The sequence below is a fragment of the Hipposideros armiger genome, unplaced genomic scaffold, assembly GCF_001890085.2.
Source record: "Hipposideros armiger isolate ML-2016 unplaced genomic scaffold, ASM189008v1 scaffold_113, whole genome shotgun sequence".
In the NCBI taxonomy this organism is placed as follows: domain Eukaryota; kingdom Metazoa; phylum Chordata; class Mammalia; order Chiroptera; family Hipposideridae; genus Hipposideros; species Hipposideros armiger.
The window spans coordinates 2335812-2362191 of record NW_017731463.1 but is presented as its reverse complement, the minus strand read 5'-3'; the positions used below and the strand labels follow the sequence as shown (position 1 = coordinate 2362191).

General features: G+C 43.9%; 1 protein-coding gene across 1 annotated transcript; it reads left to right on the top strand.

Moving 5' to 3' along the window:
- The first annotated feature begins 16934 nt into the window (after nucleotides 1–16934).
- On the top strand, nucleotides 16935–20060 carry MAP1LC3C (microtubule associated protein 1 light chain 3 gamma). The gene is made up of 4 exons (XM_019647587.1): nucleotides 16935–17060; nucleotides 17164–17219; nucleotides 17396–17502; nucleotides 19497–20060. The coding sequence occupies exons 1-4, from the start codon at nucleotides 17003–17005 to the stop codon at nucleotides 19654–19656; spliced, it is 381 nt and encodes a 126-aa protein (XP_019503132.1). The 5' UTR covers nucleotides 16935–17002; the 3' UTR covers nucleotides 19657–20060.
- The last annotated feature ends 6320 nt before the right edge of the window (nucleotides 20061–26380 follow it).

Here is a 26380-nt window from a genome sequence, read left to right as displayed (position 1 = left end):
TCCTCTCTCCAGCTGCTCTCTTGAGAAGAATATTTTTTATTTTAATTTATTTTTTATTTGTAATTGACATACAACATTATATTAGTTTCAGATATACAATATAACGATGAGACATGTAATATACCTTATGAAGTGATCGCCACGATAAGTCTAGTACCCATTTGATACCATACATAGTTTTATGATATTATTGACTATATTCTCTATGTTGTACTTTACATCCCCATGACTATTTTGTAACTGCCAATTTGTACTTCTTAATCCCTTCCCCTTTTCACCCAGCCCCCAGCACCCCTCCCATCTGGCGACCATCAGTTTGTTCTCTGTAATCTGAGTGTGTTTCTATTTTGTTTTGTTTGTTCATTTGTCTTGTTTTTTAGATTCCTCATAGAAGTAAAATCCTGTGGTGTTTGTCATTCTCTGTCTGACTTACTTCAGTTAGTGTAGGGGAAGACTTTGAAATGCATTGAACAAAATCAAGAAAACATCATCAAAGCCAGAAAAAAAAGTGGACCCAAGCCAAGATTTAGCACAAAGTAGCTACATACGGGGAAGAGCACTGCTGCCTCCTCAGTAGACCGCTGTTCTCCACGGTGAGCATCTCAAACCTTCCCCGGGCTCCTCCACGGTGTCGGCCCGGTGTGTTCCTTCTGGAAGCTCTGAGGGAAAACCTGTACCATGCCTTCTCCTAGCTTCTAGAGACTGTCCACAGTCCTTGGCATTCCTCATCTTGTGGCTGCTTTGCCCCGATCTCTGCCACCACCTTCACATCTCCTTCCTGTACCCCTGTCTCAACTCTCCCTCTCCTTTCTCTTATCATTGGGCTTAGGGCCCATCCGAACCCAGGATGCCCATATCTTAAGAATTTTACTTAATGACACCTGCAGAGGCTCTTATTCCAAATAACATCTCATTCTGAGGTTCTCAGTGGACACATCTTGTGAGGGATATTGTTCAACACGTGACAGGAGGATTGGGGGGAAATGTTTTATGGCCAGTTACAGGTCCCCAGTCAGTCCTTCAGACGCAAACTGCCCTCACTCAGTATGTTTCAATCTTTCAAAACCTTAAAATTCTTTATCCATTTGTCAGAAATCTAATCTTTATTTTTAAATTTTGCATTTATTTTATCATGAATAAAGTGGCAGATATTTTCTTGTCTATTAACCATTTGATTCCCTCATGTGTGAATAATCTTTTCATGTGCTTATAAATAAATGGCTGTGAGTTCCCTATTTCTGAAAATGACAGTGTGATGATAGTCTCAAGCTTAAAAAAACTATTTAAAAACCTAACTCTAGAAATATAATTTATGACAACCTTGCAGGTCTTTTTATTTTAAAAAAATATATATTTTACCAATCTTACCTATGCACACTCTCAGACATGCCGCAGGACCTTTTTTATTCACTCGAAAGAGCCTATTATACTGTTGCTACAGTAAAGGAAAATACAGAAATCTGCTGTGGCTAAAGCAAGAGGTTGGGCTGACCTTCAGGTGACCTTCTATCAATATGTGTGGCCTTTTGAATGCCCCTTCCTTTCTTAGAGCTTTGCTTTATTTGTCTATAAAATAGAAATCATAACTTTTCCTTCCAGAGGTGATATGAAGGTTAAAGGAGATAATGTAAAACTGCCTAGATAGTTGTGGTATAAAATAGTCATTTCACACAATGTGATGTATAGGTGATGTATTATAGTAATATACACTTGAAACCTATGTAATTTTACTAACCATTGCCACCCCAACAAATTTTAATTAAAAAAAAATTCATTCAAGAAATGTTAGCTTCCTTCCCATTCCCCTTACTGGGGCCAGATGTAAACTCCAGCATGAAGTGTCTGAGATAGGTGATCTCTGAAATACCTCCCTGTCTGTGAAAAAAAATTTTTTTTTTCATGCGGGAGTCGAACCAGCAACCTTGCTGTTAAGAGTGCACGCTCTATCCACTGAGACATCCAGGCGGCAGTTCAACTCAAGGGACAGAGTTCAGTCCCAGCCGCGGGTGGACGTAGCCCATCATCAAACAGGCAATCTTGTCATTAGGAGCACGTGCTCTCACCAGCTGAGCCATCCTGTCACCTGTTGGCAGCTCAGCTCGGGCACAGCTTGGGCGAAGCTCACTGGCCCATGTGGAAATCGAACCAGCGACCCTGTTGCTCAGAGCTCATGCTCTTAAGCAAACTCTTAACCAACTGAGCCACTCGGCCCCCTGTCTGTGAAAATTTTAACACATAACTACCACCAAAATCAGCGACTGTAAGACTGAAGGTCAAACACGACAGGCTTATTGTTGGAGCAACCTTTCTGGGTAGCCATGTATCAATAGCTTTTAACAGGCACATACCCTTGGAGTTAATAATTCAGCTCTAGAAATTTAACTATGGAAGTTATTTGGATTGTTAGTAAAGATTTATCTTTTAAAAATGTTGATCACAGTATTGTTTTTAATCAAGAGAATTGAAAAATCCACTCCAATGATGGAGTAATAGTTAAACTGTGTAATATCTAGGCCACCTTTAAAGAAGATGTAAAAAGAAATTACTGATATAGAAAAATGTTCACAATATAGTGTTTAGTTTTTTAAAAAGAAAGAAAATTAAATAGAATATATGCCCTATGATCTTAGATTTGTTACAAAAATTTAGACTTCTACATGTAGAGGCAAATGTTACATGCCAAAATAATAATAGTGGTTGTTTCCAATCTTGGCTATTATAAATAATGCTGCAGGGAACATGGGAATGCAGGGGCTGCAGCATCGACAGGGGACTCAGGTCAGCCCAGCTCCAGGTCGAGCTGTTGTTCAGCATCTTAGCTGTAGAGGGCAGTGTCACTGGCCCTCATATGTGGGATCCGAACCGGGGCCCTCTGGCATCCCAAGCCAGCTCTTAACCAATGCACCACTTGGCTGGCCCTCATTTTTAATTTTTTTAGGAACCTCCATACTGTTTTCTATAATAGTTGTACCAATTTACTTTCCCACCAGCAGTGCACAAGGGTTCTTTTCTCCATATCCTTGCCAACACTTAGTCTTTTGTCTTTTTGATAATAGCCATCCTAATAGGTGTAAGGAGATATCCCCATTTGGTTTTGCTTTCCATTTCCCCAGCAATTAGCGATGTTACGCATCTTTACATGTATCTGTTGGCCATTTGTATTGCTTTTTTTAAGAAATATCTATTCAGGTCCTTAAATCAGTTTTTAATCAAGTTGTTTATTTATTCATTTGCTCTTGCGTTGAGTTCTGTGTATATTTTTGATATTAACATTTTATCAGATATTTTCTTCCCTTCCATAGGTTGCCTTTTCAGTCTGTTGATTGTTTCCTTTGCTGTGAAGAAGCTTTGTGATTTGATGCAATTTCATGTATCTCGTTTTGCTTTTGTGCTTTTAGTATCACGTCCAAAAAAAATAATAATTTGCCCAGACCAATATCAAGAAATTTTCTCCCTACGTATTCTCCTAGTAATTTTACATTTTCAAGTCTTACATTTAAATTTTTAATTCATTTTGGTCAAAAAGTACAAAGTTTCAGATATGCAGAATGAATAAGCTCTGGAGATCGTGGTGACTACAGTTAATAACACTATATTGATATTTATTAAGAGTTAGTTGATCGTTAAGTGTTCTCCCCACACACACAAAAGTAGTAATTATGTGAGATGAATATGCTAATTAGCTTGATGATGGCAATCATTTCACAAGGTATATGTATATTGAAAATCACATTGTATGCCTTAAATATTTGTCCATAAAGCTAAGAAAAATGCTGATATTGGTTATTTTTGAATACTAGATTTAGAGGTTATTCCTAAGGTTTTTATGTTAAATACACATGCTTTTGTATAGAAGAAAGTCACAGACGTTATTTTTAAATCTTTGCTACATGAAACAAGAGACTTATTTCACATTCACTAAGTAATATGTGAAATTAGTCTGCTCTTCTCTGTTAACGTAACCAAGAGCGTCCTGTAAGTCTTCAAGCCAGAGAATGGAGTAAAGCGCTGATGAAACATTGGTTGAGTAACTGCATTTCACAGCAAAAGAATGAACTGTGTGGGCTTTGATCTATTGATTCACAGTAGAAAATGCTGTACTACCTGGGGAAAGTCTGGGCCAGAAAGAAATGGTCTGTGCATATTTTGGACCAAAAGCCAGCTCAGTAGTAGCCCTGCTCAGCTCCCACGAGGGGGGGGGGAGAGTGCTTTCTTTAGCTTGAAATGAAAGGCACCCTGTTAATGGGCTCTGAAAGCCTGGGCTTAGGCAGCTAACATTATCTGCAACACTAACCTTAAGAAATGGACACAATCATAACCAATGTCACCCCAATACATTTTAATTTAAAAGAAAAGAAAAGTAATGGACACATCAGGGAAACTTAAGGTCCCTCTTAATTGAGAGCGTGTGGGTGTTCTGAGGCGAGATGGGTGACTCACACTCATACAAGGGCACCAGACGCCGCCTCGCAGCGCTCTGTGAGTGCCATCACTCATTTCTCTGGGTTCCAGAGCCCTCGGCGTGGAGCTGTGCCTAACATGGTCCTCATTGTCACACTTAACGCTTTAATTCCTGGTTGCTCCTAACTATTCTTTCGGAGACTTCCTTCATGCAATCAACGCTTCTGGAGCTATCTGCCCATCAACACCCTAGAGCCTGAGAATAAAACGCCGAGTAATACATGATCCAGGAAAGGACATTACATTTATCGACATGCACTAATATTTGTTATGTGCCTGGTATGGTGTTATGCAATTTACATATGAATAGCTTATTTGATCATCCTCATCATAGTATTATGTATTCTTTTACAAGTCAGGGATGAGGAAATGAAGTTTTACAAAGATTAAGTTACTGCTGAAGTTTCAATAGCTACACGAGTGAGAAGCCAGTGTTCATAGCCACGCCTGTCTGACCTCTGTGTGTGACGCTGGAGGAAACAGGGACTCACCTGCTGGGGAATTGGAAAGGCAGGCAAGACTCCCAAGACCTTAAGGACTTTCAGGAGTTCAGTAAAGTGAGAAATGGGAACGGGGGAGTTAAGGGTATAAACTGGATTTCTTTTTTTAGAAAATGCTGTCACAACCGCCATGTATCCCCCATCATCCAGCCCTATATTTGGCATCTATTTGAACAAAATGCTAAAAGGTAGAGATACAGTGGTGAGAAAAATGGAATCTGCAGCCCCATGGAGCACATGAGCTAGAAGGGGAGAGTGCCATTGTTCAAACAACAACAACAACAAATATATATATATATATATATATATATATATATGACTGGAACAAGTGGTGTAAGAGCTTACAACTGAGTGTTTAGCTTTGTTGGCTGTGGCAGGCAACACAGTGGTCCCCAAAGATGTTGATGTCTTCATCCCCACAAACCTGTGACTATGTTATGTTACATGGCAAGGGGGAATTGAGGGTTTAGATGGAACTGAGGATGCCAATTGGCCGACGTTAAAATAAGGAGATGATCCTGGAGTGTCTGGGTGGGTCCAGTGTAATCACAAAGGCCTTGAATGGGGAAGATCAGGAGAATCGGGGGAGGAGAGGTGGCTGCAGAGGCAGAGGTCAGAGGTGCGAGTGATGTGATTGCTGGTCTTGAAGACAGAAGGAGCCACAAGCCGAGGAACGCAGGTGGCCTCGAGAAGCTGGAACGCAACCCTGCTGACACCTTGATGTTAGCCCAGTGCGACCCATTTTGGACTTCTGACCTCCAGAGCTATAAGACAATAAATGTGTGTTGCTTCAAGCCACTCATTTGGGATCGTTTGTTACAGCAGTCATGGGAACCAGTGGGAAGTCACGGAAATCTTCCATCAGGCAGTGGCTCTTGAACTGAGAGCTGAAGGAATCTTAGAGACTACATGGATAGACAGGTGGAGAGGGGCGTCCGTACAGACCTGGCAGGTGAGGTTAGAGCAGTGAGAGGAGGCATGGTATCAGAGGAGGTGGGGGAGCTCAGCAGGTGTATGAGCACGCAGGGCCAGCCAGGCAGGCTTCGGCATATTGGTCCTTCCAGAAGCAGTGGGGACCCCTGAAGGGCTTAAGCCTGAGGTTGGCATCATCAAACTTGCTTAATACAATGTTAATCTCTGATTCGTTGCCAACCTCACTCCACCTGTTTTATTTCACACAGTACTCAGAAGCACAAATTAATATTAGCCAGACACAATGAAAACGGCAAATAGGCTGTGAACATGTTACATGATAAATTCCAAACTCAACTACAAATTATTTGTGCGTTACCCCCAGACATCCACACCTCCTGTATAAATGAGAAACTAAAAGCTGACATCCCCCCCTCAAAAAAAAAAAACCAAAACAAACAAACAAAAACACCACAAAACCCTGGTCAATACTTCGTTTTAAATGGTTAAAATTAGATTTGCTTTCGTTACTAAAACTTAAATGAAATTTGGAATAACAGGTTAGGAATTTTCTGTTGACCGTTAAGTGTGGTGTGACATCTAGTGGCCAAAGTTACCAACTTCCGTTTCTTCCTTCTTGGAATGATTTAGACACACTAGTGATAAAATGTACACTGAAGTCAGTGAACGCTGAGCAACTGCCATGTATAAAACATGAAACTAAGGACTGAGCAGGGATTCAAAGATGAAATGTGCCACCCACCCCTGTTCTCTGTGGAGGTTGCAGACTCAGTTAAAGAATGTGAGTCAAGAGTGTGGAGGGAAAGACAAGTGTTTAGGTATTCTAATCCTGGATTGCTGGAGCTACGGAACTAGCCCCACCTTTAAGCACAGATGTTTGACAACCAGATGGAAATGAGCGAGGCCTGGCCTGGAGACGCAGAGGTGGGATCCATCAGTGAACAGGTGCTTGCTTGTTCATTGCAGTTAATGAACAGAAACACTTAGCACTATGACTGGTACAGAGTAGTTGTTCAATTAATATTAATATTTACTACCATAAAAGAGCATTCACTCAAAGATAATAAATGCTGTGAGAATACAGGAGGGCCAGCAGAGTCCCAGCTACTACTGAATGGAAATTCTTGGGTTTGATTAAATGATCAAGTGTCAAATCACAAATACAAATACACATTTTATTATGGCTGAAATGTAAGCTTTGGGCGTGCCTGATGTAACTATTAATTGGGCGCCTTTGAGGAAATTGCTCATTTTCTTTGAAACATTTGACCAATTGTAAAACAGAACAACAACAAAACCACCTCACAGAAACTCTGCAGATGAACTGAGATAATGGGTGCACAAGAGATTGTAACCCATAAAATACTAAACTCATATAAGGTGTCTGTATCAAGTGAGAAGCCAGAAAGCAAACTGTGCAAAGGAAATGTTTAAACACAGAAAATCATAGCCACAGGCAATGGAGCTGTGCAGGAAAATCATCTGGGTCCATTTAACAAATAGGTGGATTTACCAATATTTAACTGTTGTCAGTTTTGGTGACAGGTAGCGATAGGCAGTGTTTCCTGAATTTTTATTATATTTTGTAAATTCAGTATTTCAGATGAAAAGTTTTCACTTTATCATGTTTCTGAATTCTTCTTTAAGTTAATTTCTGGTTTACCAATATTTGGACAGGTGGTATGTATGTCTCAGGATTTAATCATCTAAAGTTTGGGTTTCTTCTCACAATTTTATGTTTACAGCTATTGTTTTTCAAATTTGCGTTACCACTCACTGGGTTTATTTTTATAATCCTTTCCTTTCTGCCTCTTTGAATACTTGTACTGATTCATTAAAATCTTTGTGCAAACTGACCCAGATGGATTCTTTCACATACTTCTTGTTCAAAATCAGATTTCAGCATTTTGTAAATAGTGATAAAATTTTGGCAATTTCTGATTTTTTCATGATTTTGCATTTAACTTTGAATTGAAACATAATTCAATTTCAATAATTGAAATTTAAATTCAATTTATTTTTAAATTTTGATTTCTTTAGGATGCTTTTGAATGAAAATGTACAGTTTGAGTCACTTAAATTAAATCTAATTAAAATGATTTAATATATTTAAATATTTGATTTGGATAATAGATTTTAAATTTTCATTTAAATATATTATTAATTTAAAGTTATTTTATTTTAAACTTAGTGCTTCTGGAAATTTAAAACAAATAAGCATAACATACCATTTGAGAAATTGGCAAGATAATATAAAAACTGTTCTAAAAAAATAGAAATAACACTTTAAAAGTTCCAAATGAAGTAAGAGATGTCTGGAATTAATATTATCACATGGACTGCCAAATTTTAGGTTGGGAAAATGTCCTGGGAATATTTAATTTCATACTGATTTCTGCTTATAATTTTAACCAATTTTTCAGTGGTTTTTAAATATATTAACTAGTTTAGTAAATATTCAGGATTTTGTTCTCAGTAACTAAAAATTGAACATTTGTGTTAATACTGTTAAAACCACAGCTTTAAAACCATTATAACCAGTCAAGAAATCTGGTCAATGTTGAGATTTGTCATTTGCTAAATTTGGGGATTTGACACAAACTGATTCAAAGTAATTTGAAGTGGCCAACGTAGGAACAACAGAGGGCGACAAAGAGTCAATGTCCTCAGCGAGGCCACATTGCATTGTGAGTGCGTGCCTCAAGGACAGTTTAATATTCAGATACTTCAGTACTGTATTTTTTGTAAGTGAATGTCCCCAACTAGTTTAAAGATAATTCAAATTCCTAATCTAAGCATCATTCCAAAGTGGATTGTCTTATTAGTTTTACTTGCTAAAAAAAAATACACAAACCAAAGCTAAGGCTTTAAGAAGGTAAATTAAGGAAAGGTGGACTGGCAGCCCCTGGATGGTTCTGAGCTCACTCTATCCCGTGACCTGTCTCGTTCTGTGATGCTCTCTGCATGCTAGCAGAGTGTGTGAGAACCCACTTCCCCCCTGAGCTCTGGATTAAATGGCGGGCGGTCCTGAGACTCGGAAACAAACAGCCCAGTTGGTGCACAATTGAGGACACAAACAAAAGAACTGATTCACTCTTACCTTCAGTGAGGAATGTTGCATCAAGTACATTTTTGTATCTCCCACAATTTTCACTCACTGATGGTTAAGAATAAGCTGAATCCATTCATACTTTCTGAGTCCATGCATGCTGTTCCCTCTGCTTCCAACTCTTCCCCAGGCCCCGCTCTCACCCCCTGCACTGCACTGCTTTGCCTGGTTCTTCAAATATGAGCTCAGTTACCACTTCTTCAGGGAACCTTCCCGGCCGGCCTCTTCACCTACTAAATCAGACCCGGTAACCACTCCTCTCCCAGCTCTATGCCCACCCTTCATCGCACGCACCAAAATTGTGTGTTCCTTTTGTCCTCATCTGCCTCCTCACTAAAGTTGTGGACTCCCTGCAGTAAGAGACCCTGTTTGTTTTCACTTTTCTCTTACACCCCCAGGACATACTGGGTGGAGGTGGGGTACCCATCACATGGTAGAGACCCAATAAATATTTTTGGAGCGAAGGACTGAATATATGTTGTGAAGTCCAAATAACTGTCTCCATGTTTAAAGACAGAAAACTGTAGCTCGGTGATAAGAAGGAACCTCCCCAGAATCCCGGAGCCAGGACGCAGCTGAGTCAGGTCATCCAATGGGAGGGGTCAGGCCAGGCGAATTCCCAGGGCTTCAGAGCTGCAGACCTTCCCGGGAGGCCGTTGTTATACCCTCCGCCAACCTCTGAAGATGCTGAAAGTGGGGCTCCCACTAGTTACCAGGGCCAATACCCAGCATCCTTCAGGGCCAGGCAGGCCCTGAAAGCAACGGATGCAGAGAACAAGAAACCAGCTGGCTCCTGAAAAAAATGAGCTCCGCTCTCCACAGAGGCCTGCAGTCTTTCATCAGCCAGTTTCCAGGCTCCCTCCTCTTTCACATTAGATTGTTTTTCCTCTTTCTACTCTCCTGTGTCTAAGGGATTAGCAAACCCTGGACCGCCTCCCGGTGCAGAGAACCATCTTTCATCCTAGTGGGGGTGGGGGCTGGGGGGTGAACACAAACATCTGCAAGGTGGAGTCCAGAAGGAAGAGGAGGCAGGCTTGCTGGCAATGGGCTGAGCTGGGAGGTGGCACCCCAGAACCTGAGGTGTGCTGCGCCACAGGTGAGCTGCTCGGCCTTTATTTCCAGGGGCTGTACACGTGTGAGCAGTGGTTGGGGCTGGAGTGTTTGTATTTGTGGGAGCTCTTTAGCACAGTCTGTTTTAACCATAACTTGAGGATCCCTTACCTTGAGGGTGTTATGCCAAGTGAAATAAATCAGACAGAGAAAGGCAAATACTGTACTGTAGGATCTCACTCACATATGGCATCTAAAAATACCCCCAAAACTAGCCAGAAAAAAAACCCCAACATATAGATACAGAGCACAGATTGGTGTTTGTCAGAGGTAGGGGTCAGGGTGGGTGAAATGGGTGAAGGGGGGGTGTCAAAAGATACAAACTTCCAGTTATAAAGTAAGCAAGTCCTGGGGATGTAATGTACAGAATGGTGACTATAGTTAATAATACTGTATTGCGTACTTGAAAGTTGCTAAGAGAATAGATCCTAAAAGTCCTCATCACAAGAAAAAGGATTTTGTAAAACTCTATGAGGCAATGGATGTTAACTAGAACTAGTGTGGTGATCACTTTGCAATATATACCAATATTGAGTTGTTATGCATACACCTGAAACTAACATAATGTTACATGTGAATCGATCTCAATTTTGAAATAAAAGAACCCGGGGGGGAGGGTAGGGAGAGGTGTCCCTTCAGCAGAAGGAGTAGGGGCTCCATGTGTGGGAAGCCCTAAACCTGCTTCTGGGGAAATGTCCCTATGACAGCGATGGCTCTATTTTCAGCTAACTTTTAAAACTCCAGAATGCAAAGTATTATGTCAAAATGCATCTTTTGGTGGAATATGGTCATAGGCTCAAATCTCACCAGCTGAATGAATCTGACCAAATTACTCTAGTGTTCTGAGCTTCAGGTGTCTTTTTTATTAGAAGGATTAAATAAGAAAACAGATTAACCAGCCAATGACTAACATGTATGTAATGTTAGTTTCCACCCCCAGCCCAATGACTTGTGCATGACGCATTCAATGAGTGACGACAGTGACAGCAGTGAAGACTGTGGTGGATGCCAAGTTACAGAGCCCAGGTTCCCTGTCCCAGACTGAAGCACTTTTGCCCCCAGCTGCACGGGTGCTAATCACCTTGGTTGGTAAATGGTGGAAGGGTGGGCCCTGGAGATGCACGGTATCAGGCATTTAAGAACTAAAAGGGAAAGAGTAATTATAAGGATGTGGGATTGCATAGCTATTGCTGAGGGTTGTGATGCTTTCCAGAAAGTAAATGAAAGGCTGAAATGGATTCACCACCAATTAAAAGCTAAGTATGAAATCCAGAGGGCCTCCTTTGCAGGCTCTCACATCTCGCAGCTAGAGGATGGAGAAAGCTGAGGATCAGGGTCACAACATAATTTTAAGACTGACTGAACTCCAGAGAAGGCTGAACTCTCAATCGAGGCACGTTTGCGATGCTGAGGTCAGTGCCCTGGCTGAGAAGGGCTGGAACCTGAGGTGTGGGGTAGATACACCTGGTTCAGTGCATTTGAAAATCTTGAGCCCCTAGGTTCCCTTAAAAGGTCTCATCTGCTTTTTCCAGGTAAAGGCTCGTACTTTGGCCTGAAGATCATGCAGAGACATTTACCTTACAAGAGAACGTGTGTCCCTGCTCAGGACATACCTCACCTTTCCCATTAGTCATTATGCTAATAACTAGCTTAGGTTATGATGTAACCCAACCTGGCATAATGTAACCTAAACCTGGTTGTTAGCACAATAGCCAGGAGGAGAGGCAGGGTGCACCCTCTCTCAAAGGAGCTATAGGACCTAGCCAACGTGCACCCCGGAGCCAGGAGAGAACAGATGGGCCTTGATTCTAAATGTGCTAGAGGAGGTGTGTATAGTGGGAAGACATGGAGTGTAAAGTTAGATAACAGAGAGGTAATTAATACAGGAGCATTTCCTCACTATATGGATTTGATAGCCGGGCAAGGAACTTAGAAGACGATGACCCAACCATGACGCTAGGCTAACTCTTGGGAGCTCAACCAAGGAGAAGCCCCAACCGCAGCTGCTGTGCCAGATGTAGGATATTTGCTGGAGAATATCAACACAGCCCCAGACACATGATGTATGGCGTTGATCTTGCAAATGCATTCTTTTCCATCCCTGTCTAAAAGAACTAAAAACATTCTACATTTACTTGGAACAGGTAATGATATATATTAATGAGCTTGCTCCGAGGCTATGCTAATTCTCTTACCCTCTGTCATATTATGGTCCAAAGAGAAATAGATTGTCTAGACATCCCAAGTAATACAGCATCAGTCCCCTGTATCAATGATACGATGCTCATCCGATCGGATGAGCAAGAAGTAGCATGTACATTAGAAGCCTTTGTAAGGCACATGCATTCCAGAGGGGGGCTATAAATCTTTCAGCAACTCAGGAACACCATCAAAATCAGTGAAGATTTGGGGGAATCAGTGGTCTGGGCATGCTGGGACAACCCCTCAAAAGTCAAGGGCAAATTATTGCATATCCCCCCTTCCACTATGAAGAAGGGAATGCAATACTTGATTACCTTTTTTGGGTTTTAACCCCCATTAAAACACAGTTCTCAAGGAGCCCAACCACTCGGTAGCGATGTACATCAGCCTCGTTTCACTGCTGAAAGAGGCTGCGATTCATCCTGGCTGTAATGACACATCGTCTGGATATGAACTTGCCTTTCCTGCATGCAGGCTGCAGGCAACACCACCATGTGATGGGACACTTTTCTGTGTTAGCAATTTGCATGCAGGTATATCCATTTAATGTCTATGGAACATGAGCTAGATGCCAGGCTCTGTGCTACTGAGGACGCAGACAGGCAAGTCCTGCCCTCAGTCATTTAATAGCTATTGTGGGTTTCTTTGGTTCTTGGACAATAGAAATGGCAGCGTTTTACAGGTTGAGTAAACAAACAGTGAGTTCACGTGGCTTCATAATTTGGTGGCTAATTTGGGACTGGGAAATAAATCAGATAAACAAGTCTTACTGGTAAGCAGCCTCTTAAAGGGTACTTGATGATAAAAAGCAAAAAATAAAATGGAATGAAATCAAGTTTGAATTTTAGCTTTCTGCCTTGAAATTCCACCTTGAGGTTGCCTTCCCATCCCAAGTGAGTCATATCAGGGTGGGAAGTCCAGGCCTCTGGCCGGCAGCAGGAGTCCTTCTCTGTCATTCATCTCCTATCTGCTCACCACCCTCCGTGCCCCCACAGCCCCTGTGAAGCCACAAAGTCCAGGCAGTGTACTGAAGGAGTCAGGTGACATTCTGTGGCAGCGTCCAGAACCTCTCTCCTCCCTGAAGTGGACACAGTGGTGGAGACTTCCTTCTACTCAGCCCCTCAGCCCGCGGTGGCCTCTGACTTTAGATGCGCACCTTTCACTTCCATGGTGCTATAACAGTCCATCCTGTTTCCCACTAGAATCAGAACGTGTAGCCCGGAGGGATGAATGATAGCAGCCACAATAGGGCAGGACAGGAACAAGATGGATCTGTCTTAGTCACGCCTTGAGCTCCACACACCCACATTTCCCAAGGGACAGGCTTATGTTAACTCGCAGTGGAGAAACTAAGTCACCTGGGGAAACTCCTCGGCAATGGTTCATATCATCCCAGAAAAAGATGTAGAGCAAGAAGAGGACTGGGTGGCCCTGGGGTAATGCCAAGATCAAGAGACAGGAGGAGCAGCACTGGTGACTGTAAACTTCGTACATATCAGGGGCTTGGGCAGCAATGGGGTTGGAAGGATAGGGAACCTAGGGGGCTCATGTGAAAGCCCCCTATACACAGTGAATAGGCTGCTGTTACACACAGCTGCATGCGATTGCTACAGGGCAAGAAATACAGACAAGTTTTTACTCACATAATAAATGTGAATTTATTATGGATAAATGGATATTCCATTTATCTCCTTAGGGACTCTGAGGAGAGCTGGCTCTGCACATGAGGGAGAGGCAGCTGGAGAAAGGAGGAGACGGGGGAGATGAATCCCAAGAAAGTGGTATCCTGGAATCTGAAAGACGAAAGCTGTCGGAAGGAGAAAATGCACAATGCCCCATGCTGAAAGATGAAAGAGCAAATAAGGTAAGGACTCAACAGAGGTGCTTGTGTGTATCATTGCTGACCTCCTGAGAGCATGCATTAGTGTTGGGACAGGCTCCAGGCTGCAGCAGTTTCAGGAGCGGAGAGGCAGTGAGCTCAGTGGAAAGACTGAGAAGAGGTTCAGAAAGCGTGAGCAGAGGGGGCTGAGCTCCCAGCACCACAGGACAGGAACAGTATGAGAGAGCTCATATTGATGAGCTCCTACAGTCATCCCATATATCTGTGTACATCACGCAGGTTCCCACATTGAATCTTCACCCAACTCTGGGAGATGAGAAAGCACATTCATTCTGCTAAGGAATAACATGAGGGCTCAAAGAAGTTAAGCAAGCAAGATGGAGAGCCCAGGTGTGTTTTCGAAGTGTTTCTTTCCATGACAGACCCATGTCTGGAGGAGGCAAGAGAAAGTTGACTGGTTGCTCTTTTAAGAAGTGGGTGGGGCATAGACATGTTTATGGGGGGAGGGGAATAAACCCTCCTTAACCCAACAGCAAGTGTCCCACTCTTTGCCACCTCTTATTTTACTAGCTCACTCTCTTTAGTACCAGGACTCGAGTGTCCTGTCACCAGCCCACTTCCCAGTACACGGATCTGAGAAGACAGAGGTATGAGAGTGGGTGAGAGTGTGGGGTAGAGCGAAGCAACATGGCCTCAGCCAGCTCGTGTGTTTCACGTGCTTTGTCTGCGGGACGGGTAAAATTCTAAGAAGCATATTTCTCACTGTACATCATGGGCAATGTTGGTTTTGTTTATTAACATATCAGCAGACAGCACTCTGGCACCAGCCATTTTCCACAGTGCTGTTCCTATCTCCTTCCCTGCAAAATCTGTGTGGCATTGACGTCATGTGACTTTGGTCACTTTCTGGCCAACTAGGTTCAGAGGAGCGTGATTGGGTCCCACAGCACGCATGGACATTCTGCTCTTCTAAAAAAGAAACTTTTCTACAAAAGAGAAACAATCTAGCCCATTGCTCTGCTGAATGATGATACATTCTGAGTATTGCTACGTTTTAATATTTTCCCAAGTCCTTTATTCTATCACCCCACTGCATCCCGAGAGGTAGACTGGGCCGAAATAATAATCCCATGTGCCAGCTGAGAAAGTGAAATGCTGGGCAGGTAGGAAATATCTCAAAGCCCCAATAATGATTGGCCAAACAATGCAGCTGGGGGTTATTTTCCCCTGGCCCCCAACCCAGTGCTATTTCCTTCAGCCTTCAAACCTGAACTCATGTAAATTTTCCTGGGATAGTGGGGGCTTTGGAGAGGCATGGGGGGAGGGGGGTGGCAGGGAGAGAGAGAGGGACATGCACTGAGCATCAGATTTGGTCCCAGGCACTGTAATAGCTGCTTTACATAAATCAGTTCATTTAAGTCTCATCCACATATTCTGAATTAGGTAAAACTAACCACTTTAATTAGGTAAAACTAATCATTTTGCAAAAAGGAAAAACATACTTAGTAAAGTGAAATAATTGATCCAAGATCAGAAATGGAGGTGATAGTAGGGAGAGTCAGGCCTGGGACCAGCTTTTCCTGGTCCAGGATGCTGAGCCCACTTCTAGGAATTGGACAGTCTGGGTTGGCCCCCACCTCAGTGCATTCTGGGTAGATGTGGGTCTGCAAAGTGCTCATTCTACCTGCCCTTCCTACCCCTGCAAGGCAATGGTTTCAACTAGATCGTGGATTTGAAAGCCACCTGACTCCAGAAGTGCACTACATACCTGCCCTTTATTATTGAGAGAGAGAGAGACAGAGAATGAGAGAGGATGAGGCCACCTGTCTCTTCAGTGGTGCCATCCCTGATCACTAACCTAAAGCCCCGAGACCTGCTCCCTTTCATTCACCCAGCAGATGTGGAGGACGTGTCATCATCTTGCTTTACGGCACTCTGTTCATTCGAAGACTCCTCACCCTGTTGAATGACCTTGCTGAGAAATCAATGAGGGACACATGAAACTTCTGCTCATGCTGAGTCTAAAAAACAGCTAAATGGCATATGAATCAGAGACAAGCCCCGGACTCTGTGTCCTGCGAGAGCTGTGTCTTATCTGCCATTTGGTCCCAAGCAAATCAGTTAACATCTACGGGCCTCTGTTCCTTATCGCTTAAAGGCAGATCTTGGCGGCAGTAACGGTACTTCCTTTCCTCCTTTAAAATTGCAGAGAAGATAAAATAACAGAATATACTGGAGTGTAGCACTACCTTGCACCAAATATAGGTTTTAATCCCAGCTGCCTCTCTTACTAGCTGTGTGACCTTGGGCAAATTCCTTAACATTTCTGATCATCGTTTTCTCTCTGGGAAAAATGGCAAGGACTGTTGTGAGAATTACACAGCTTGTTTCAGCATCAGGTGGATTCCCCTTGGCCTTCCTTCAAGATGGCTCATTACTAAAGTACAAAAAGGTCCTTTGCAAACGGCAGTTGCACCTCTCCAGACTCCTCAGCCCAGACCCAGGCTGTTTGATGACATAGTCACTCATTTTATTATGAACCCTAATTTCTCCAGAAAAAACAAAATATCTTGAACTGGTCATGAGCAAAGTGACTTTCTCTGACCAATAAGCAGGTGGCTGTCCCGTTTACATCCTCAGAGCTGACCTCCTCCTGTACAGGGAGGGGGTAAGGAGGAGGGAAGGCGAGAGGGAGAGGCCTGATGTCACACAGCCCTACATAAGGGCCTCCTGTACGCTCCTGCAGGCGGGCTGAAAGCAGCTGGAGGAATGCGTTAGGTCCTGGCTGTGGGGTTTTTTTTCTTTCTTTTTTTTTTAAGTCAGACACAGACAGAGCTGTTGAGCAAAATGCAGACTCCGCAGAAAAGCCCAAGCCTCAGACCATTCAAGCAGAGGAAGAGTTTGGGTAAAGCTCTGGGGTAGCTGTCTGGGTTACCAGACAGGGAGGGGGAAAGGGTACCGATTTCTCTTGCCGATTACTTACTCTTTTGAACTTGAACTATTCACAGCAACCAGACAAGAGGAAGTGGCTGGAATCCGGGCAAAGTTCCCAAACAAGATCCCGGTAAGGCTCTATTGTACTTTTGGAAAAGGGGTATACTGCTCTGTTCCTCGGGGGGGGGGCAATAAATAATAAATCAATAACAAGAAGAACGAAAGCTCCACTCTCTCTCCCTGTTCTAAGATTCTAAGATACTGAGAGCTCTGAGTCACGTTCTTAGGGGCTGAAACTCTCGACAGGTGGTAGTGGAGCGCTACTCCAGGGAGAAGTTCCTGCCCCTGCTGGACAAGACCAAGTTCCTGGTCCCGCAGGAGCTGACCATGACCCAGTTCCTCAGCATCATCCGGTAGGCGACAAGGTGCACGTGGTGGGGGGTGTTGTTGGTCCTGGGCTTTTTCTGTTTGCTTTGATAGCTTGTTTGGTTTTGAGAAGAGAGGAAAAGGGTTTTCTTTGTGACCCAGCACCTTTTAGGTTCTGTAGTGCCCAGAAAAGATGCTCTGAAGATTCATCTATTTTAAACAGGTGGGAGAATCTCTGTGATACGCAAACCTAACGACAGTCAGAGCTGCAAACATTTCTAAGAATTTCCTAAAGTCGTCTTGGTTCCGAAGTGAGTCCAGAAGATATTTTCTTCCTGGTAGTGTGGAAAACCCAGCCAGCGTTTTCCCAGTAGAGACACAGCACCTTTTCAGAGTGTGCAAGCCTGGGGAGTGGGGAGCTTTTCAAAAGGCAAATGCTGTCTGCACCGTTCAGAAGTCTGACAACAGGGACAAGGAAGGTATCCCCAGAACACATTCCTCCCTTGGGTTAGGGCCCAGCCAAGAAGTCATAGCTACTTTTAAAGTTTAAGACAGTGAAGTGGTGTCACCTGACCCATGGATTCACTACAAATGACTAGGGAGTAACACGAACATGGCTCGGTACTTTACAGGGTTGAAGTCTGGAGGGGCCAGCCGTTGGAAGCCCAGTAACAGCTGCAGCTTGTTTCAAGACTACAATACAAATATGCTTGTCTCTGTTCTATTTGTTTCGATGAGTAGAATTATTTGGATCCTTCTCCTCAGGAAGGCTTAGGTCAGTCCAGTGTGAATGCAGATAACCGAGGGAGCACGTGAGTTAGGATTAGATCCCAACAACTTCATGCGACATTAGGTGACTCCCCTCCCCGCAGCAGCTCTTTGAGTTCTGAGAGCCATTCTTCCTCCCCTTTCCAGTCAGAGGCCCTCCTATCTTCTCCACCACCCAATTCCCGTTTGATGTTCAGTGTTTATTGGGCACCAGCTATGTTCCGAGTGTTGTCTGAGCTCTGTGTTCACAGCAGTGAGCAGAATGGACACACATTCCTGCCCGCAGCCTTCTCCCCCAGGGGGATGCCATGACCCTCATCACGAGAGAGCAAGGCAAAGACAGGAAACGGAGGAACGGGCTGAGGGAACAGAGCTTCCTTTAGAGTCAATGGCCACACGCTCACTCCTAGCCAGCTCTACCTGTTCCCATTGCAGAACAGTTCTTTTTTACCCAAAGACTAGCAGTGCAATTGTGAGCTAAAACCTTTAGGGTTATTCTGGGGGGGGACTATCTGGTTGTGAAATTACTCAGGGTCCAGCCACCCCTGCCTCCCACTGCCACATGGACCTAGCTCACCGGAGCTCTGAGGCTGGAGTGGGCAGTCTGTGCCTGCCTCCCCAACTACAGTGAATGGATGTGTGCTTCAGGTGAGGCTGAGCCTTTACCCGAGTGTTACGTTGTCATGCTGTCCTCTGCTCCAGGTAAATCAGGACTCAGGTTGACCTTGACATGTAAAGCATGTCCAGATGAACTTTAATGCTTTGCTATCTCCTTGATGACAGGGGGTGGGGGGAGCACTCACTGAGAGGCGAGGCGGCAGGTCCCTTCTAAAGGTCACCCAAGGTTGTTTAACATGAGATGCTGGAAGAAATTGGGGTTCCCTTTGTACTTCTGAGGAAATACTTACCTTTAATTTCAGAGCAAAGAGGAGCTTCCTTACTTGGCATGTTTGTGTTGGTGTGTCTCCTAGTTAATGATGGGAAGGCCTGCCCCTTTCTGCCCAAGGAAGAAACATGGAGTAATTCAGTGTCTTTGAGCATCACAATGCTGCAGATTCCTAGGCTGCTTCTGGGAGGGGTGGGGGTAGCCCAGGAATGTGCATTTTCAATAGCCTCTGCTGGGTGATTCTCAAGTTTGAGGTGACACAACAGTGTAGGGAGGTGGGCATCTTGGATAGACGTGTTTACAGTGGCCTACAGAGGTAAGGCTTTGGCTCTGTGCTCTTCCCACACCAGGTTAACTTTCTCCCTTCCTGCCCCCTCCCCACCCCAGAAGCCACATGGTCCTCGGGGCCACTGAAGCCTTTTACTTGCTAGTGAACAACAAGAGTACGGTCAGCATGAGCATGACCATGGCAGAGGTCTACAGGGACTACAGGGATGAGGACGGCTTCGTGTACATGACCTACGCCTCCCAGGAGATGTTCGGCTGAGGGGACCCTGAGGCCCCAGGGATGGAGCTGCCTGCAGAGGGGACCCTGCCATCCTCTCCAGCAGCAGGACCCAAGAGCTTCCTCCTGTGCACGATGGACCCACAGGGAGCAGCGCCCACGGGACCGGAAAACCGGGCCGCCCTGTCCCCTTTAGTGCATATGCCCTGTGTTCTCTCTCTGGGAAAACGCGGTGCTCCTGGGAATTGTGGACATAATGATCTTCTGGGTAAGAGATGGTTCCACATGCGGTGGTTTTGTGTGATGGCGAAGTGTCTTCCATGGTGGAGGCCGTAGACCCTGGAGTTTGGTGTCACCTGGTGCGGCCGGAGTCCCGTGTATGCTCAGCCATGGAGAACCTGGGCCTGGGGACAGGACTGGCTCTGTGGAACCCAGGAGCCCTTGTGAGCCTGGGTGGGCTCATGGGGGGATGGAGGGGGCATGCTTATTGGAGTCATTAGAGAGATTATTGTTATATTCCACAGCATTCACTTGGTTATTTCTTCTTTTATTCTTGATTGTCTGTGCCCCACAGGTTAATGCCAAAGTTGTAAGTACTCAGTTTCACATAATGTCAATGATTAGCCTTCCTTGTAATAGAATTTTCAAAATAATTGCTTGTATTTACATCTTCATTATGGACCGGGCTTTGTTTAAAGCCCTCTACATATATTAACTCCTTATAATCGCCATACATGTTAAGTACTGTTATTCCTGTTTTAAAGATGAGGAAATGGGGCCATGGAAAAATCAAGAAAAATAAGCCTGGAAGGAAATATGTCAAGGCCTCACCAGCCATCAGAGCTCTCATCCATTGCTGGCTGGAGTGTTACTGGTACAGACTCCGTCAAAAAACAATCTGGCAGGCCGAGTGGCTCAGTTGGTTAAGAGCTTGCTCAAGAGTGCGAGCTCTGAGCAACAGCGGTTCAATTCCTGGCCCGTACTGAGCTGCCAACAGGTGGCAGGGTGGCTCAACTAAAAAAAAACAAAAACAAAACAATCTGTCAAAACTGGAAATTCACATACTTTTTGATGCAGCAATTCCATTTCTAAGGGTATTTTATGATATGCTCACACATCTGCAAGATATATATGTGCAAGCTAACACAACATACTGTGGAGAAACAAAAATAAATTAAAACATCCAGCAGGGGGAACTTGTTAAATAATTATGATATTTGGCTGAATATTATGAAACTATCTGATAGAAAGATGAAACTCTTTATGCCCTCATATGGAATAATATCCAAGGTACAATTTAAATGAAAAAAACAAATACATATATATTCAACAATATGAATTTTCTGTTACTATTTGCTTTAAACAAAAGAAGGGAGAAGAATATGCATACTTCTTAACATGTCTTATCATATGTAGAATTTTGGTTGCCTTCAGGAAGAGAAAATAAGTGGAGACAGGGAATTTTTTATTGTTTTTTGTTTGTTTTGTTTTTGTTTCATTTTGTTTTTTAGAGCAGTTTTATGTTTACAACAAAATTGAGATTTCCCAGCTACTCCTTGCCTCCAAATATTCATAGCTTCCTCCATTAACATCAATCACCCATAAGGTACATTTTTTTCCAAGGGTGAACCTACATGACACATCAAAATCACTGAAAGTCCATAGTTGGCATTAGGGTTCCCTCATGGTGGTGTACATTCTATGGGTTTTGAAAAATATATAATCACATGCATGAATCACATGTATAGTATCAAACAAAGTATTTTCATTGCTCTAAAAAGGAATTTTTTCACTCTGTGCTCTTTTGTACCTCTTTTTTTTTTAAGATTTTATTAGGGAATTAGAGAAGGGGAACAGCCAAGTTATTGTCCTTCAATCTTGGTTGTGGAGGGCGCAGCTAGCTCAGCTCCAAATCCAGTCACCATCCAGATGCCCGTCAGCAGCTCATGGCAGCTCAGCTCAAGGTGCCGTGTTCAATCTTAGTTGCGGGTGGGCATAGCCCACCATCCGTTGTGGGAGNGGGGGGGGGGCACTTGTCTGAGTCATTAGAGAGATTACTGTTATATTCTGCAGCATTCACTCGCTCGGTTATTTCCTCTTATATTCTTGACTGTCTGTGCCCCAGAGGTTAATGCCAAAGCTGTAACTTCTAAAGTTACATATAAAGTAATTAAACCCATTTGAATGTGTACTGTGTGCCAGGCATTCTTCTAATCACTCTACATGCATTAACGCCTCATCACAACTCTCTGGGATTAATGATTGTTATCATCAATTTAGAGATGAAGAAACTGAAGCCCAGAAAGGTCAAAAACATTTGTCAAATTCACACAACACAGTCTACGGGGATTTGAGATTGGGGCGTCTGGCTTTAGAAGCCAAGCTCCTAGCCCTCTGCTAGGTTCCCTGTCTTAGATGAAGTTACCCTACTTGCCCAGTTCCAACTGGGTGCTTGAGCCACACAGCCGTTACACTAACATAGCCCACAGGGAACCAGGCGGAAGCTAGGGAGTGCAGTGGAGCTGGGAGCTGGGTCATGGTGGGGTGTCTGGATGAGCAGCACAACCAATGAATGGACATGTACCTGACCGCCCATGCCCAGTGCTGGTCCTGCTCTCAGCCTTTTCCAATTGCTTGGGCTTTCTTGAATCCCGGTAGCTAAGACGGTCCTCACACTGCAGGTACGAGGGTCCTGCCCTGGGCTGTAGCTGGGTGAGCTGTTGTGTTCCATTTGGCCTCCAAGATCCTTCCTGATATAGCTTCCCTCCTACATCAACCTCTGGCCAGAGATGAGTGGCTTCGGCTGCCTTGTTTATGGTGAGCAGTGTTCACTTTCTTACTCTGTCAACCAACCAGCTAAAACTCAGTGGGTAAAACCACCATGACTTTATTCTGCTCATGGAGTCTGGGGGTAAGGATTTTAGAGTACACACACACACACACACACACACACACACACACACACACACAGTGTCCACAACGTCTTGGGACTCAGCCTGGAAGAACTGAAAAGCTGGGAGTGACTTCAACAGCTGGGAGCTGGAGTCATCTGCAGGCATCTTCGTTCTCTTGTCTGACCCTTGGGATGGGATGACTCAAGGCTGCCACAGCTGAGACTGGGGACTGGAGTGGTTCCATGCGGCATCTGTCAGCATGGCTTCCAGGCAGGAGCGTCCTCAGCAAGAGCAGCTGCAGAGCATGTGATCCAGGGAGCCAAGACTGAAGCTGACCTGTGTGATGGTGATGAATGTCAATCGATGTTTGTCTGGATTTTTCCCCTTTATTTACTTTCTTAGCCTCTACTCAGGTACTTAGAATTAATTGGCAATTTGTACTTCTGTAAATTATGACCACTTTTCCTTTAGTCTAGTCATCGTTTTCTATTGATTTTGTTTTTCAAGTTCACAAGATTGAGTAATATCAAACTCTTTATATGCCATGTGTATTAAAAATAATTACCCAGTTCTTTTGGATCTTGTTTACGGCAGACTTTTTCTCATGTAGATACTTTTTATTCTTATGGGATCTTTCCTTTGTGGCTTTTGAGGTCCTGGTCTCAATAGAAAGACTCCCAACTTCCAGATTATAAAAACTGTATACCCCTTCTAACTATGAAACTATGGTTTCATTTTGTTTACACTTAAGTATTCAAATCAATTAAAATTTATTTTGGTAACAGAAGAATGTACCCAGGTTCCATTTTTTCCAAATGTCACATGTGCCTTTAACAGATCATCTATCTATGGCATTTGAAGTTCCTTGTTGTGTCTTATCACCGTACCAGCCCCCAAACTCCTTAAGAACATGGACTGTGACTTTTCTTTTTGGATTCCCCACAAACTCCAGTAATGCCAAGCAAATCTTAGGAGTTAAATGCTTGGTGATAAATTAGAGAGCCTTGGTGTCAACTTCGGAGGGAGATAATAAAATTATTGGATTGAGCTGTTTTCACAGTGATTGGGTCAGTCAGGGAAACCATTGTTTTTTTGTACCTATTGCAATGCGTTCGTCACCCTCTCCCCACCCCTATAAAACGAAAGGAGGCAGATAAAAAAAAATGCAGCTGCTCATGTCACAACTAACATGGGATCTACAGCTGGCCCCACATTTATTTGAACACGTAGACTAGAGGTCAGCAAAACTGCTGTCATGGGTCATGCGACCAGGTGCCATTTTTGTAAATGAAGTGTTATTGGAATGCAGCCACATCCATGGGTTCACTGTTATTGTCTCTGGCTGCTTTTGTGCTACAGTGGGTGAGTGAAGTAGTTGTGACATGGGCCCTAGAACCTGCAAAGCCTAAGATATTTACTTAATATTACAGAAAAAGTTTGCTGACCTCCTCTACTCTAGGTTTATAGTAATAATTTTATCATCAAGATATCCTGGAGGATAAATCATAACAGAAAGAAGTATCTTTTGTTGTTCTTTTGCTGCTACATGAGATAAGATGAAAAGTGTTTCCAAGGCTACTGGGCTCCCTGGTTTTGTATTGCCAAGTCCTTGATTGGAGGAGTTTAATACAGACACATACATAGAGTTCCTCCCAGGTCACATGGCAATCTTAATCATGCTCCATTGTCACTGGTCTTCTCCACGCCCCCTTACCCTGCATGTGCCTCTCTAATATATATGGGAGATTTTTAAGTGTGTATTGTTTTCTTTCATGAACAAAAGTAAATAGTTCATAGCAGTTTCCAGCAAACTCTCTCCAGGTTAGAAGACTTGAGCTCTAGGACAGGGTTTCCAGCCTCTGTGCAATTGACATTTGGGCTAATACTTCTTTGTTGTGGGAGGTTGCCAAGTGCATTGGGGAATGTTTAGCAGCAGCCCTGGCCTCTACCCACGAGATACCAGTAGCACTGCCCTCCACTCCCAGTAGCGATACCAAGAGTCTCCAGATATTACCAAATGTCCCCAGGATAGGGGATGGGGACGAAATTGCCCCCATCTTAGAACCACTGGTCGAGAGCCTACTCTAGACCCCAAGTGTGGTCTGCAGAACAGCAGCTTTGGCCTCACCTTGGACTTGTTAAAAAGGCAGACTCTCAGGCCCCTCCTCAGAACTACTGAATCCAAATCTGCAATTTATCAGGACCCCCCCAGCCCACTCATAAGCACACTAGGATTTGAGGAGCACTGGTCTAGACCTTTTGAGCAGAAACACCACTGCTGCTTTCTCCTCGTGCTCCTTGGAAAAGGGCAGTAATTGTGCTTCATTCGATCCCTCCTTTTTCAATTTTTTGGACACATACCTGACCCAGAACTGTGTTAAGACACAGTGTGGTGTCCTGGGAAGGGCTTTGTCATCACACCGACCTGGGTTCAAAAGTAGGGTCTGCCCCTGTGGGTCTCAGGGATCATTTAATCTGGTCAGTGTCCTCATCTGAGAAATCTCTGGTTTGTGCGTCAGAACAGGAAGACCTTCTGAGCAGGTTACTGTCAAAGGATCAGCACATTTTTAGTTTCCAAGTTTTCAAATCTTTTCTTTTATATAAGTTTCTACACTGATGAAATTGCAAAGGCAGCAAGTTTCCATCTAACAGGACTACACCTGGAATTGCTTTCTCTGCCCAGGAAACTCCAACTAGTTCAAAACCGGAGGAGTCTCTACAGATGTTGAAAGCAGAGCTGACAAATACCACCAGGTGCCGCCAACACCTCTTTGTTAAAGAGCCAAGCTGTTTGTTGCCAATAAACATAAATTCCTTCAAATTTAAAGTTCCTAGGGTGTACCTGAAACTTCTGAAAAAGCTAGCTGTAGCCAAGGGGGAGATCAGATATAAATGTTGGGGAAAGCGTTGCTAGAACATGAAATGTGTCTCCTTAACATGAATTCTAACCAGCCCACAGAAAAGAACCGCTGAGACCTTGAGAGCAATAAAACATCACAAAGGAAAGCACAGCCCTCCCAAATCCTGGTGCTGCCATGGCAACTGGAACCCTCAGAAAGGCACAAGTGGCCCAGATGGATTCTGGGGGCAGGGTTGGGGAGCTAGGACCACAGACCACCACATGGAAAAGGAAGTCAGGGGAAGGATAAAAGTAGAGAATTCCTAGGAATAAGTCCTAGGTATTGTTATTTTATCTTTTTATGATGCCTTTTACCAAAAGATAAACACTGCATGAATGTTATTCATCCCCAAGCACCTAGCTCAGAAAGCTCATCCGCTGCCATGCCTCACGCACAAAGCTATGGTATTCGAATGGCTTTTCAGTGACCGAAAGCGAATTAACACTTGAGAATCAACAGTGTAGGCTCCTGGGTGAACAAGAAACAGGAACTGAATGAGGGTGGAAGTCAGTGGGCAAGAATCTTCCATGAATTGATTCAGCTTTTAAGGGAAATTGATATTAAGAAAGGGGTGCCCTGGCTGGGGGACAGGAGGTTTTTTTGTTTTTGTTTTTTTTAGATTTTTTTAGTTGGAGAATTGGGGAAGGGGAACAGACAAGTTGCTGTTGTTTTGTTCTTCAGTCTAGTTGTGGAGGACTTTGCTTCACTGGCCCAATCTGGCACCATCATTGCGCTCTTCCCGGGTGAGGCAGATCAGTCGCCGGCTTCTGGACGGCCGCTCACACTGGCTGCTGGCTGCTCACACTGGCTGCTGGCTACAAACGGTAGCCCATGGCAACCCACTGCAGCAGGGACTGCAGCCTACGCCATCATCACAGCAGCCCAGCTCCAGGTTGAGCTGCTGTTCAGCATCTTAGCTGTAGAGGGCAGTGTCACTGGCCCTCATATGTGGGATCCGAACCGGGGCCCTCT

What these genes read in the sequence shown, in the direction of transcription:
- MAP1LC3C (XM_019647587.1), top strand. Translation starts at nt 17,003, where the DNA reads ATGCAGACTCCGCAGAAAAGCCCAAGCCTCAGACCATTCAAGCAGAGG. An exon ending in CAAGCAGAGGAAGAGTTTGG is followed by an intron (nt 17,061 to 17,163) that starts GTAAAGCTCTGG and finishes AACTATTCACAG; the next exon opens with CAACCAGACAAGAGGAAGTG. An exon ending in CAGTTCCTCAGCATCATCCG is followed by an intron (nt 17,503 to 19,496) that starts GTAGGCGACAAG and finishes TCCCCACCCCAG; the next exon opens with AAGCCACATGGTCCTCGGGG.